Below are 14,684 nucleotides of genomic sequence, written 5' to 3'. Positions count from 1 at the left end.
CCCCCCCCCGTGCTCCCATCCCCGGACCCCCACTGGGTAACTCTCACCCCATCTCCTCCCCCAGGCCCCACCCTCCAGCTCTGACCCCCCTGTGCCCTTAGCCCCCCCGTGCTCCCATCCCCGGACCCCCCACCTGGGGTAACTCTCACCCATCTCCTCCCCAGGCCCCACGCCTCCAGCTCTTGCCCCCCTGTGCCTTAGCCCCCCCCGTGCTCCCATCCCCGGACCCCCCACCTGGGGTAACTCTCACTCCATCTCCTCCCAGGCCCCCCCCTCCAGCTCTGACCCCCCCGTGCCCTTAGCCCCCCCCCTGCTCCCATCCCCGGACCCAGCGCCCCGCTCGCTATCCCCCGGGCAGGGATCCAATTTCCACGTCTCCATGGAAACGGTACACAGGCAGCACCTCCTCTTCCGCGTCCCTGCCCCCCCCCATGACGTATGTGAAAGCGTTGGCTGCGATTGGGCGAGAGGAGGCGGGGGCGGCGCCTGCGCGTGCCCGCCCCCAGCCCCAACTGGCGAGCCGCGTGCTGCTGCTGCCGGCCGCCGCGTCCGGGCCATGGGGGCGGTGGGGCCGGGCCGCTGCGGGCGGGACCCGTGCGGGGCGCTCTGCCTGCTGCTCACCTACCTGAGCGTGGGCTACGCCGACTACGTCATCCTCACCCACATCCTGCTGCAGCCGGGCTTCCGGGGCAGGTAGCGGGGCCGGGGCGGAGCCTGGCGCGGGGGCGGGGCAGGCAGCGCGCGGGGCGGAGCCCAGTAGTTGGGGGCGGGATCAGAGTGGGGGAGGGGCAAGAGTTGGGGTGGGGCAGAACGGCAGTAGGGGTTTGGGGTGCCCCTCTGGAACATACCCCCCCTTCCTATGGCTTTGGGGGTGGGTCAGTCCCGTGAAGTCCTGCTCTGGGGTGCTGGATCCATGAGATGTCCCCCTGCCAGGGGTCACTAGGCCCCCTCCCAGATATGGGGGGCGCCCCGTGTTCCCCGCATCTGCCCGCACTTCTCCCAGGCAGGGTGAGGGACAGAGGCGCTGCCAGAGCCAATCCCAGTTCTGTGGGCTGGTGTCTAGTGGACAAGGCACGTCCCTGGGTCACAGATGGGGACTGAAGCTGAGAGATTGAAGTGGACTCACCGCAAGGTCACGTGGGACATCTGGCAGAGCCAGGGCTTGAATCCAGCTCCCCTGAGCACCAGCACCAGCCCCCATCCCCTGGATCAGCATCGTTCTGCATTCGTTTGCCCAGCTAATGCTGTCCCTGCCATGCGTGTTCTCCCTCCATTGCCCCTGCAGGGTTCAGAACCACTACAGGCCAGGTGCCCTAGTCTGGAACTGCCAGCTCCCTTCCTTCCCTCTCCAGACCCTCCCAAAGTGGGTCAGCAACATGCAGCTGTCACTTCCGCTCCACTGCAGGGTGCAGGAGCTTCCCCAGCCCTCACTCAGCTGTGTCTCAGGTATTACTGGCCTCCAAGGGTTTAGGCATGTCACAGAAGAGCTTGCAGCCACCTTTGACTTTCCAGCAGCAGGGCCTGGGGTTGAGCTCTAGTGCAGGCCGGGAGGGTGTCTCCCACGCAGGCCATGTGGGCTAGATGCCCAGCCAGGGATTCACAACACAACAGGGGAGGAATCTCTCGCTGCTCAGAACATGGCTCCCCTTCTAGTGTCTGCAAAAAGAACAGGAGTGCTTGTGGCACCTTAGAGACTAACAAATTTATTTCAGCGTGAGCTTTCGTGAGCTAGAGCTCACTTCTTCGGATGCACAGAATGGAACACACAGACGGGAGATATTTATACATACAGAGAATAGGAAAAGGTGGAAGTATGCTTACCAACAGGAAGAGTCTAATCAATTGAGATGAGCTGTCATCAGCAGGAGAAAAAGAAACTTTTGAAGTGATAATTAAGATGACCCATAGAAGGTGCGAGGAGAACTTAACATAGGGAAATAGATTTAATAAGTGTAATGACCCAACCATTCCCAGTCTCTGTTTAGGCCTGAGTTAATTGTATCTAATTTGCATATTAATTCGAGTTCAGCAGTCTCTCTTTGGAGTCTGTTTTTGAAGTTTTTTTGTTGCATAATTGCCACCTAAACCTTCTAGTGTCTGTTCCCCCTGCTTGGTAACTTGGCCTGGGGTGTGCGGTGCTGATTACAGCTCTAAGGCTGGGCTTAGTGCATGTGTAATGTGATCCCCTGCTGTTGTCGGGGCGGCTGGAAGAGTTCCCTAGTGACTGGAATGGACAGGCCTGGGAGGTGCCAGCTGACCCATTTCTGCTGGGTTGTCTCCAGTTCTCAGTGAGCTGTGAGAAGGCTTTGCCTGTGCCAGCCCTCACCCCCTGGTGATTGCACAGGCTGATAAATCTGCCATTTTGGTTCCTCCATCTCTGCCAGTCCCCACCCCCACCCACCCGGGGTTTACACCCTTCTCATGCCTCCAGCTCCCGTTCCCCAGACGCCTCTCTGCATGGAGCTCTTCTGCCCTGCCCTCCTGTGCAGATTTGGGAGCACTTTCTGGATAACCTCGATTCGTTTCTGTGTATATTTAGCCTTTTTAACTTACTGCCACGGCAGCCAGAATAAAGGCCTCGCACACTGGCATTGTGTGACCACAGAAGCCAATGTTGGTAATGGAGTCTAAAATTGCCCTGCAGCCCCTGGGGAAACTGCAGCTCAGCTCAGTGTCTGACAGGTTTGGTTCTCCTTGTTCCCTTTACGCCAGCCTCTGGTGTCCCTTCCATGCTGTGATGTTTAACCTCATTGTCCTTCTGTTGCTGGCTTGTCACACACGAGCTGTCTTTGCTGATCCAGGTAAGAACCCATCCTCAGCTGTACCTCTGCCCATGCTGGGGAGGCATCGGTGGCCTAGTGGCTCAGACAGAGAGCTGGGAAGCGAGAACTGAGGTCTTCCTGCTCCTGACGCTGACTTGCCGCATGGTCCCTGCCCCAGGCTGCACCTCTCTGCAGAGGGTGGGAATGGAAATGATCCTGCTCCTGTTTGTAAAGGGTTCTGGGCTCTCTGGCTGAAACACTCGATGAGACGGTCCTGCTCCTTCCTGCAGGGCTGTCTCTGTCTTCTCTCACTAGACCCACATGTGTCCTGTGAGTCTAGCCGGGCTGGACTGGCTTAGCAGTGGGAGAGATGCATGATGATGACAGGCAGCTCCCGGCTCCCACTTGCATGGATAGTAGTGGGTAGGGGATGCTGCAGTTGGGATTACGTTCATTTACCTGTGTGCACCCGAGTCACTTGGGATGTCAGAGGGCTGCTTGATTCACTCTCTCTCTGAGACCCCGTAGGATCCAGATGGCAAGCAGCAGGTGGAAAGAACCAAGGTTCAGTGGAGGAAAGGACTAGGGGCCAGGACTCCTGAGTTCTGTCCCTGGCCATAGGAGGGGAGTAGGGTGTCATGGATGTACAGGGGGCTCGATGCCTTAGTCTTTACACTGTCTCCCTTGGGAGCGTTCCTGTTATTTGCTAGGCCTTGGGTTTAGCTTTATTCAAGGATGAGTAACGTGGCCCTTGACTCCAAGCCTGGGCCTCTGGGCTACAGCCCCCCTGTTTCTTATAGCGGCTTCCCAGCGAGTCCCGATGAGTTCAGACTTCTGTTAGTGCCTTTCGCCCTTCAGGGGTGATGCAACCAGCAGGTGCCTTCAGTGATGCAGGACAGCCTGGTCATAGCAAGCGACAGGTGTCATCACCTGGAGTACGGATTGAAGTGTGCAGGTTCAAATGGGAGAGCCAAGCTTCAGTCAAAGTCCATCTCAGCAGTCATCTGCCCCTTTCCTGGAGCCTCTGGGTTTCCATCTCTGTGTCTCAGTCACTCATAAACTCATAGGTCAGAAGGGACCAATATGATCATCTAGTCTGACCTCCTGCACAAAGCAGGCCACAGAACCCTACCCCTCTACTTCTGTAACAACCCCTAACCTATGTCCGAGTTGTTGAAGTCTTCAAATTGTGGTTTGAAGACCTCAAGCTGCAGAGAGTCAACCAGCAAGTGACCCATGCCCCACTCTCTGGCCCTGTGTGTCTATGTCTCTGTGCATGAGCCCAGTCTTTTGGCATCTCCTGTGTCTGTCCCCAGCGCAGCCGCGCTGTGTTCATAGGTTCCACTGCCTCAGATCTTGGGTGATAACCGTTACTGGCTGGTCCCCGAGGCGCCCGTTTTCTCTGCAAGGCCCTTCCTGTGCATTGGGAACATCCACACCAACCCAGACCAGCCCCTTGCCTGTGTGACATCCAGACAGCCTCTTTTATTCCTCTGTCCCAGGGGAGAAATTAACCCCTTCAGCCCCAGTGGTGAGCCATACAAAATAAGTGGGGAAACTGAGTCATGCAGCTTGGTCATAAACGTACAACAAACATTCTCCTGTTTTACACCTCTGCTTTAGTTTTTGGAGCGGGAGCCTGGCAGACTCCAGGTTTCTGCTGCTGGCTCGCTGTGACCTGACACAGGTCCTGCCCTCTGTCCGGGCTGGGAGGCTAGGCTGGCGTGACAAATGCATATGGGAGATTTGCTGCTTTTGCAGTGACCCCAGGCCTCTTGTCACAGGTGGAATCATGTGAACTTGTCAGTGCCATTCGGTAGCGATTGGCATCTTGCACGGCTTTGGGGTGGTCTGGGGTAGCGTGGTGTGTCCCTGGCACATGAGTCTGGAGCTAGACTCCCTGACTCCGCTCCCTCTTTGACAGGGAACCCTGGAGCCATGTGACTGACGTGGGGTCGGACGTGGGGTTTGCTCTGGGACTGTCTGCCGTGGCGAGGTGAGATGCAGCCATCCCTGGGGAGGGGGAACTGGAATTCACCCACCTGCTGCTTGGCATCCTGGTCCCTTCAAAGGCTCTGGAAATGGGAAGTGAACAGAGTGTCTTAAGAGACCCTGCGCGCCTCGCCTAGCATCAGCCAACTCTGGGCACATGCAGTAAGGGAAGAGCTGTGGCCGCTGAGCCCCTTCCCTCTCACATCCATGTGTACAATTCAACCCTGTGACAAGGCTTGTCCCCCTTGTTCCCATCTCTCTAGCTTCCCCCCAGCCCAGGCAATCGCTGAGCTGGCTCCAGGGTGACTCGGGGACTCGAGTGTGCATGCAGAGTGTGACATGGTGCCGTGGCCCATCTGTGCCTTGCTTGCCGCTGGAGCCTCCTCATTGTCTCCCATTCTGGTTCCTTCCCAGGCATGGTCCCACTGCCCGATACCGCCATCGACTTCTCTGACCTGCGCAGCAACACACCCCACAAGAGCGAGCGGGTGAGTGTTCATGGAGCTCGGTGCACTAGCGCAGGAGGGGGCAGGTCTAGCCGCTGCCCAGGATAGTGAATCCAGGAGCTTAGGTGCGTGGATCAGCGTAGTAGCATTGGGATGGGATTAAAGTGGCACAGCTGCTGGACCTCATGCAGCTGGCGTAACCTGTCCAGCTGGTGTGAGGGGCTCCGGGAGAGACGTCCTCTTGGACAAGCTGTGCAGTTGGGTTGGCTCAGGGAATTATGGGTGGAGGATTACTCTGGGCTCTGGAGAGAAGTGCGAGGGGAGAGCCTGTTGGCCTGTGCTGCAACGGCAGTTCTGCTCTCAAATGACCCCGTCTCTCCCTGTGGCTGGAGACAGTCTGAGCCTGGGGTAGCAGGAGACTCGCCCTACATGTTCAGCTGCCCCTAAGCACCTTGGCAGCTGGTCACCCCCCCAGGCAAGGAGAAGATGCTGAGCTGGTACGTGGCCAGGTTACAGCCTAGGAATGGCAGAATCCTGGCCTGACTGCCCAGCCCTCCAGCCCCGTGTGCTGGGCTGGCAACCAAGCCCCCCTCCCCATGCAATGGCTGAGCCACAAGGGTTGCTCCCTGCTGGCTTAGTCAGTGCAGGAGTCAGTCCCAAACCTTCCAGGAGACCCAGTGTTCCCTTTGCAGCTGCGCTGGCTCTGGCTGGCTGTGGAGAACCCCCCAGGCTGATGCAGCTGTTCTGGGAAGTGGAGTTTCGTGTCTCGTTGGGGGAGATGGCAGGGGAGCGTGCAGGCTTGCAAATGCCGGAACTGGGCACGCAGTGATCCCAGTAACTCTGCCAACAGCCCTTGCTGCGCGTGAGCCCAAAACTCCCCAGTGGAGAGACTTGCCTGGGGAGGGCTCTGAGATGCTGGTGACGGACAGGCCTGATGGTTAGTTCCCTGCCGAGCTGGGACTTGTCCCTCAGTCCCGGCCCCAGGGCTTTAGCTTGTCCAGCTCTGAGCATCTCAGGGGCTTCTCCCACGTTCCTCTCCAGGCTGCATGGCCCTGGTGCTGTATATCCTCTGTTACCCTGCCCAGAGGCGCCCCCTAGCGGCAAAAACCCTGGGGTATTTCCAGCCTATGTGGACCTGCGTGGGGAGGGAGCCAGACTCCATCTTTTGCTTTTATATGCAAACTCCAAGGGCTTATGGAAGTGCTGGGGCTGTCTAGGCTCCCTCCCCTCCCCAGCTCCGCCTGTCACTGTCTGTCCCATGTAGGGTGACCAGATGTCCTGATTTTATAGGGACAGTCCCGATTTTTGGGTCTTTTTCTTATAGAGGATCCTATTACCCCCCACCCCCGTCCCAATTTTTCACACTTGCTGTCTGGTCACCCTAGTCCCACGGCTCTTGCTCCTCCAGTGCTGGGCTTCCTAGATGCTCTGATGCCGCTCGCTGCTGGCCCGCCTGTCCTCCCAGCCCCCTGCATTACCTCTGCCAGTGCCTGCTCCGGCAGGTCTCCAGGATCCCAGGGAGGGCTGCAGCTAAGAGTTCTCTTCTCTGCTCCCCAGAGCAATGAGGACTGGACGGTGTGTAACCGCTGTGAGACGTACCGCCCGCCGCGGGCGCACCATTGCCGCATCTGCCACCGCTGCATCCGCCGCATGGATCACCATTGCCCCTGGTGAGGCGCCCACAGCTCGGGCTGGGGGCCTGGTAATAGCTCTGGCCCGTGAGAGCTGCAGGGAAGAGAGGGGGGCACATGCGGAGACCCTGGCTCCCCCTGTGGGCCCTGCCATGGCTGTTGGGCTTCCGCTGCAGAGTCAAACTGCGCAACTGTGGTCTGTGCAGTGCAGCCCCCTTCACCCTGTGTGTGCGCAAACACCCCCCAATGCGTGTCCTGTATGGGCCAGGCACTCGCAGTGCCCTGCACTGCTGGAGCTGCAGGACTTCCTTCCTCCCCCTTCCTTGCCTCCAGGTTGAGGTGTCCCCTGTGCTGGGGGCGTGCACAGGCCCTCACAGATGGAAGCAGAGCTCTGGGATCTCTCCAGGGATGCGCTGTTCTAGAGGGGTCTGCGAATCTCAGTTCTGTCCCCAGTGCTGTGGCACCTGCCAGAGTCCTCTGGCCACACCAGCTGAGCTGGGGAGGGCTGGGCGCCACCTCAAGTCACTGGGGATGTGATGGGGGAGGCAATGCCTCCAGGTACACTAAGGGGTGCTGTGTTGCTGCTGGAGGAGCGCTTGGGCTTGTTCCAAATCCCTGAGTGCCCTTTGGGAGAAGAATGTTAACCCCAGGGTCCCGGTTCAGCTCAGCGTGCGTCCCTGAACTTCAGGCAGGTATGGGATTCTCCATTGCCTGCCCTGAGCTGCCGTCTTCCCAGACAGGACTGCCTGTCCCTGGCAGGTGGAACTGACCCTCCAACGGGGCTTCGCTTTGCTGTCCTTGAGTGCAGGTGCTGGGGAGGGTGAGGGACGAGGCACCTGGTATCTGATGCCAGCCATTGCTGGTGGTGTCCAGTCGCTCTGCTGACCCCGACCAGACCTGTGCTCTCTCTGTAGGATCAACAACTGCGTTGGCGAGTTAAACCAGAAATACTTCATCCAGTTCCTCTTCTACACTGGTACGTGGCTGCCGAGTGGGGGGGAGCTGCCCATAGGGAGCTCTGATGCGGGCGTGGTGATGCAGCAGTAGGTGGCGCTGCAGCTCACAGCACCAGCATAGAGCTGTGCCCTCCCCCTGTCTGCGGCGGTCCTGCCAGCCCCCTGCCTTTCTGCTCTCCCTCCCTAGGGGGAGCTCTGGTCCCACAGCCCAGCACGCAGGCAGCTGGCCAGCCGGAGAGGGTGTCTCCCTGGCGCCTCCTAGGGCCCTTCTGCAGCAATGGCCAAGGGGAGCCTGGGCAGGAGGACCCAGGAAGCCCAGCTACACGCACCAGCTACCTGCATAGCCCCTTCTCCACTCCCTGCCCCCCTCTGCTCTGCTCCCTATGGGACCCCCAACCCCTGCCCCCTCTGCTCTGCTCCCTACATGACCCCCAACCCCTGCCCCCCTCTGCTCCACTCCCTGTGTGACCCCCAGCCCCATAGCCACTGCCTGCCTCCTCTCTGCTCTGCTCCCTGCCTGCCAGCCCCTGGCCCCCTCTGCTCCGCTCCCTGGGGGACCCCCAACCGCTGCCCCCTCTGCTCTGCTCCCTACATGACCCCCAACCCCTGCCCCCCTCTGCTCCACTCCCTGTGTGACCCCCAGTCCCATAGCTACCGTGTGCCCCCCTCTGCTCTGCTCCCTGTGGGACCCCCCCAGCCCCATAGCCACTGCCTGCCTCCTCTCTGCTTGCTCCCTGCCTGCCAGCCCGTGGCCCCCTCTGCTTCGCTCCCTGGGGGACCCCCCAGCCCCATAGTCACTGCCTGCCCCCCTCTGCTCTGCTCCCTGTGGGACACCCCCTGCCCCATAGCTACCACCTGCCCCGCTCCCTGCTCCCCCTTGATGTCTCCATGTGCAGAAGCTGAAAGGACCCTGGGAGAGAGGGGGCCAGGACTGGAAAGGGTGGTGGTGGGGAACTTGGCTGTCCCACCCAGGGGTGAGCGTGAGGGTAGGGTGGTCAGTAGTGAAGCACTTAATGGTGGGTGGCTAGGCCCTGGGCAGCCCTCGCAGGGCAGGTCGGGTGACATCAAACAGCATTAACTAGGGCTGTGACTCCAGAACTCGGCTCTGCAGCAGCTGGCACCTGCCTTTTCCCCGGGGCTGCCTCCTGGCCAGGCGCTCTGGCCTTAGCCTGGGTGGGGGATTTTGAGCCTGGCCCAAGCCCGGGTCCAGGGCACTCGTCTCTGGCCTGCGCTGACCTGTGGCTCTGTCTCAGGGCTGGCTAGTCTCTATGCCATGGGGCTGGTGTTAACCACATGGCTGTGGCCGGTGGACAGGAGCTTCCCTGGGAAGATGGAAGGTGTGGCCGGAGGCATCTCTAACAACCACATCCAGATGTAAGTGTGCAGGGGTCACAGCCAGATTCACCCCCTCCCTTCAGATCCCAGCCTGCAGGCAGATCCCAGCAAGGGGAGGAGAGGTCCTAGAGGCAGGACACCTGGGTTCCATTTCAGACCTGCTCCCTGTGGGTGACACTGAGCTTCTGCCCCATAGAGCTGTGGGGGAGGGAGTGGCCCTGAGTCCCTCCACGAGGTGCTAGAGGAGCAGGGTGTTGTACCAAGCCCATAGCCAGCTGGAGGTTCAGGCTGTCACTGCGGCGTGTCAGGGCCCTCTGGGACTCTGCAGCTACAGGGCGTCTCTGTCTCCTGCCCCCAGAGCCTCTTTCCCAGTGTGGAGGTCAACTCTCCAGTGGGTGTCATCAGTACAGGGCCTATGACACACCAGTGGGTGGTTCTAGGCCAGAATCCTCAGTAGCAAGGCCTGAGCCTGCCCCTGGCCACTCCTGAGCAAGCTGAACCTGACCGCTCCCTTCCTCCCAGGGCTCACTGCATCGTCCTGCTGGTGGAGTCCATCCTCTTTGGGGTCTTCGTCACCGTCATCTTCTATGACCAGGTTAGTCTTCAAGGGACACCACACCAGGCGGCTTCACGCCTCGTCCCCCACAGCACCCCCTGCTGGGAGAGGCCAGGACTGGAGTAGCTGGGAGCTCCCTCTACAGCCAGTGTCCCTGCCCCACTCTCTACAGCGCCCCATGCTGGGAGATTCTAGCTCTGGAGTAGCTGAGAGCTCCCCACAGCTAGCACCCACCTCACTCTATACAGCGACCTCCACTGGGAGAGGCCAGGGCTGGAGTAGCCGGGAACTCCCCCCACAGCCAGCGCCCCTGCCCTACCTCCCACAGCGCTCCCTGTTGAATGAGGAGTGTAGCTGTAAATCCATGCGCCTCTCTCCCTGGGAGGGCTGGGCAGTGCGTCAGGCTCCCCTCTTGTTTCTCAGGTGGTCTCTATCATCACGGACGAGACTCCGATCGAGCAGCTGCGGAACCGGCTGCTGAAGGAGGCGCGCCGGGAGGTGGCACACACCCGGAAGCCGAAGATCGCGCTGCTGCGGGAGGTGTTTGGCCGGGGTACGTGACCGGGGCAGGTGGAGAGTGGGCTGGGGCCCCTCTGGGGGGCAGTTACTGGGCTGCCCTGAGGGCTCGTATTTCCTGGGGAATTTAGACTGGTGTGAGCCAAGGTGTGACCATAACCTAGATCCCACGCTGATCCCCCACCAGGACAGTTGTACCTGAATGAGCACCCCCCCGGGGTGACACCAGGGTAACTACACCCGAACAGCCTGTGTGGGCCAGGGAAGGGCCCGAGGCTGAGCCTGTCTGGGCCAGGCCGCGCCTGGTGAGCCAGGGCCCGAGACTGAGCCTGTCTGGGCCAGGCCGCACCTGGTGAGCCAGGGCCCGAGGCTGAGCCCGTCTGGGCCAGGCTGTGCTGTGATGCCCTGTGGGTCCCTGCCCACACTGACCTCCCCTCTTCTACTCTTTCCTCTTGTCTTCTAGGCTTTGTGATCTGCTGGTTTTTCCCATGTAACTGCAGCCCCCCATCAGGCGGGGCCCCTGCCTACAGCTACCTGCCCAACTACGATGTGTGACCTCCATGGCACCTCTGCAGATGCTACCTCTCCAGCCTCGGGGAGGGGACTTGTACTGCCAGTGGCTTTGCAGAACTTGCCACCAAACTGCTCATTTGGGCCTGCTCACCTGCTCCCTGTTGGCAGCCTGGGGCCAGGGTGTGGCTGCAGCGCCCGGCTCTGCTGGGTCTGCCTTGCCCGGCCCTGTGACTCCTCCTGGGACATGGTGCTCCCGCGAAGCTGAGATCCTGAGCTGTGGAGGGGCACTCTCCAGCCCCCTGCACCAGACTCCCTGCAGCGCCTGGCTGCCCAACGAGTCCCGGCGCCCAGGGCATGGGGAGCGGTCATTTAGGCAGGGTGGGCCCTCTGCATGACGTTTCTCCTGGATCAGTGTTAGTGCGAGGGGGGCTGCCCCCCGAGGCTACAGTCTGACATTCCCCTCTTGCCACAACTGCATCTGGATCCTAGCTCCCTCCCTGGAGCTGGGCACCCTGCCCCTGGCTGCCAGCACCTCATTGCCCAGGGATGGAGCCGGTTGTTCTCTGCTCCTGGCCAGGGAGGGATGGCACCACTTGTACATAGCCTGTGTGGCATTACCAGTGTGTTTGGCTCTGGGTGCCTGCTCTGTGTGTGTGTGTGTGTCTGTCTGTCTGCTAAAGCTGAAGTCGCTTGTGCCCAGGCAAATTAGAGCTCCTGTTCTTGGCCCTGGCAGCAGCCTCTGCTGACTTGGAGCCCCTCCACGCCGTCCCCAGGGGGATGGTCCGCTCCATGTTGTGGGAGTGGGGGAGAGGGTGCTGGCACCCCTCACTGGTGGTCCCCTCCAGCCCAGCAGGCAGTGTTACTATTTATTAGGTGTATTACGGTAGCGTCTGGGAGCCCCAGTTGGACCCCTGGTGCCAGGGGCTGTACAAACACAGAACAGATAGATGGCCTCTGCCCCAAGGAGCTCGCAGTCTGAGACAGGAGCTGGTGCGACAGGTGAAGGAGGCAGCAACTAGAGCACTGGATGCGGGGAGCTTGGGTAGGTCAATTCCCCTTTTGGTGCCTCAGTTTCCTCATCTGTAAAATGGGCATAATGATAGCACCTCCCATTGTAAAGCACGTGGCCATCTGCTGATGGGAATTGCTAGACAAAAGCTAGGTAGTGTGATGAGGACTGAGGCAGGGCAGTGGGACCAGCAGTGCTCTCCACACACCATCAACGTAACCCAAGTGTTTTCTGCAGGCATCACCCCAAAGGGGGTTTGAAGGAGGATGAAGAGGGTATGGATGTGTATGGGGAGCTCCTCCTCCTCCCCCCAAGCAGGAGGGGCAGCCTGAGGAATGCACCAAGGAGCTTGCTTGAAAATGGAGCAAGTGGGCGCTGGAGGCTGGCAGCACAGGCTGATGAGAGGCGGGAGTGACTCCACAGCGTATGGGAATCGCCTGGTGGCTGGTAACAGGCTGGGAAGGGAAGATGAAGAAGGGGGTGCCAGGGAACGTGCCCAGCGCAGCCACGTGACTCCTCTCGAGGGAGCTGGCATTGCCGTTCCCCAGAGGATGTTTGTGTTGCATTGGCTCGTTGGCTGGGGCTGGCCTCCTCCCCTGGGGCTGCCTTGGGCAAGCGAGAGCGGGGTTCTTGGCTGCGGGATGCCATGGAGCAAGTGGGGAGCCAGCCATACACCCAGAGGAGCTATGCTGTGTGGCAGTGCCCTGGAGCCGCCTCCCTGCTCCCTGGCCGGCAAAGCGGTTCCTGGCTGGCTGTGCCAGGGGCGCCAGAGTCTCTGCTGACTGCATGCTGCCCTGTGTGTCTGCCCCGGTGTCCTGTGTGCGAGGCCTCCAGCACGGCTACTGCATCCCAAGGGCCTGGCCGCCCCTCTTCCTGGGGGTCTCTTTGACCCTGGTGTGTGGCATACAGGGGTGCCAGGGAGTGGGTGCCCTGCTGCCCTGGCAATTGCTGGCGTTCCTGCTGCTGCCCCTGAGTGACGGCTCTGCCCATGGCCCTGTGGGTGGTGAGGCTTTTCCAGGGGCTGCTCGTCTGCCCTGCTGCCTCGGTTTCCACTCCGGGCTCCCCTGTCCAGTGGCACAGGCTGGGCCAGGGCAGGGGGCTAGGTCCCTGCCGAGGGAAGGAAGGTCCCTGGCAAGATGTAGGCAAGCCAGCCTGGCACTCAGGTGAGGGCAGGGCCTGTGGTGAAGCATTGCCCAACTCCTGGCTGCTCCCCCAGGCTGGCCTGGCTTTCCCCAGAGCCTACCTCTTGGTGGGGTGCTGATGACTCTCCTTGGGCTGGGTGCACTTGGGCACCATTGCTGGGGGCTTAGTATGCGGCAATCTGCACTGGTGTAACTGGCCAGCCCCCTTGTTCCCTCAGCCTGGTGCATGTTAGTGGGACGCTGCCGGGTTCTGACAGCCCTTTGGTTTGACTTCTGCAAGCTGTGAATAAACCTTGCCTGGGAACTGCTCGATATGGCTGTGACTCTGTCTGCTTTGTGTAGTGACTGGGAATGGGCTGCCCGTGTGCTTGGTGCTGTATGTCCCTGGAACTCAGTCCTGCCTCCTGGTACCTTGCCCTGCCTGGGCTGCCCGTGTGCTCAGTGCTCTATGTCCCTGAACTCGGCCCTGTTCCCTGGTGCCTTGCCCTGCCTTTTCTGCCCGTGTGCTCGGTGCTGTTTGTTCCTGAACGTGGCCCTGTCCACTGGTGCCTCTCCCTGCCTCGGCTGCCTGTGTGCTTGATGCTGTACATCCCTGAACCTGGCCCCTTCATTCCCTCTGCTAGGTGTGTTGATCACTCCTATATGCCAGCTACAGCGCTCAGCCCTTGGGAGCCCTCAGACCCCACCCAGGGAAGCCCCTGTCAGGTGCTGGAGGCGGGAGGATGGCAGCGCATCTCCCTGTGTTCCTGAGATTCTGCCCCAGCAACCTGTGCTCCCCAGGCCTGGGCTGGACTTCGAGGACCCTGGCCCTGTGTGTGCCTAGCCTTGGCGGGGAGGGGCTGTAATCAGTGCCTCCGGCACCCCTGCCTCCTGCTTGCACCTGGCAAAGGGTCCAGCTGGGGACCTGGCCTGTGCCTGTATTGGGCCTGGGCTTGGCTGGGAGCTGCCCCCTCCCCTAGTACATCTCCAAGGGGTGCAGGGACCTCCCCAGGGACACCCAGTGTGGGTGGCTGTGTGGGCAGCAGAAGCCTGGGGTCACCTGGGGGCAGGTGAGCTGTGCCCCGGCTGGGATCCCCAGACAGCACTGGTCAGAGCTGTATCCTGCCGCGGGAGAGCAGGCTGTTTGCTGCTGTCCATGGGAGTGTCCCTCAAACGGGCCTGTGCCCCTACCACAGCATTGCACCCCTCTGCTGACCCCCACAGGGGACTGGGATGGGGCTGTGACCCTCCCCCTGCAGCCCTGGTGCATTTGTGGTGATGGTGGGCTCCCTCTAAATCCAGTGGGGCCCAGAGGGGAGACACCCTGCCCCCCACTGCAGCTGAGCTGCCTTTAGTGCTGGCAAAGGGGAGAGCGGCGGGGTGCCATTCCGGGTGTGCTCCCTGCAAGCCCAGCAACTCCCGTGTCAGTCCCAGCTTGGTGCAGCCAGCAGGAACCAGCACCACGTGGCCAGCAATGCAGGAAACTGCCCATGCCTGCTTCCCCCTCCCCGGGGAGGGCACCTGGCCTCAGCAGGAGGAACCACTCCTGCCCGCTGGCCCCGGGCTCCCTCCAGGGCCGAGTGCGGGGTCTCGTCCTGGCCACGAATGTGAGAGCTGCCCTGTGGGCCTGATCCTGCTGGGCCAGCCCCCTGAGCTTCAGTGTGTGCCCTTGGCACTGGGCGGGGGGAGGGGAGGTGCTAGACAAGCCCTCGTCTTCTGCAGCTTTCCCCTGAGCGCCCACAAGCTGGTCATAAGGAGGATGGGGGGTAGGGGCAGAGCAGCTGTGGAGGGGTCCTGGCAGGTCTTAGCCCTCTGGCCCAGGATCAGTCCTGGCAGCCTGGACCCCA

At 61.0% G+C, this 14,684-nt stretch overlaps 1 protein-coding gene across 2 annotated transcripts; it reads left to right on the top strand.

Moving 5' to 3' along the window:
• Positions 1-501: 501 nt before the first annotated feature.
• LOC116816122 (palmitoyltransferase ZDHHC3-like) lies at positions 502-13,167 on the top strand. 2 transcript variants are annotated; one of them, XM_075071135.1, is made up of 10 exons: positions 527-693; positions 1,713-1,911; positions 2,713-2,801; positions 5,169-5,242; positions 6,758-6,870; positions 7,746-7,807; positions 9,041-9,161; positions 9,645-9,717; positions 10,102-10,231; positions 10,658-13,167. In XM_075071135.1, the coding sequence occupies exons 2-10, from the start codon at positions 1,898-1,900 to the stop codon at positions 10,747-10,749; spliced, it is 768 nt and encodes a 255-aa protein (XP_074927236.1). In that variant the 5' UTR covers positions 527-693; positions 1,713-1,897; the 3' UTR covers positions 10,750-13,167. The 2 variants fall into 2 exon arrangements, with proteins under 2 accessions (XP_032621022.1, XP_074927236.1); XM_032765131.2 differs by lacking the exon at positions 1,713-1,911 and having other exon boundaries at positions 502-693.
• Positions 13,168-14,684: the final 1,517 nt, after the last annotated feature.

Source organism: Chelonoidis abingdonii, chromosome 11 (assembly GCF_003597395.2).
Source record: "Chelonoidis abingdonii isolate Lonesome George chromosome 11, CheloAbing_2.0, whole genome shotgun sequence".
NCBI classification, from domain to species: Eukaryota; Metazoa; Chordata; order Testudines; family Testudinidae; genus Chelonoidis; species Chelonoidis abingdonii.
This window is presented reverse-complemented; position numbering and strand designations above follow the sequence as displayed.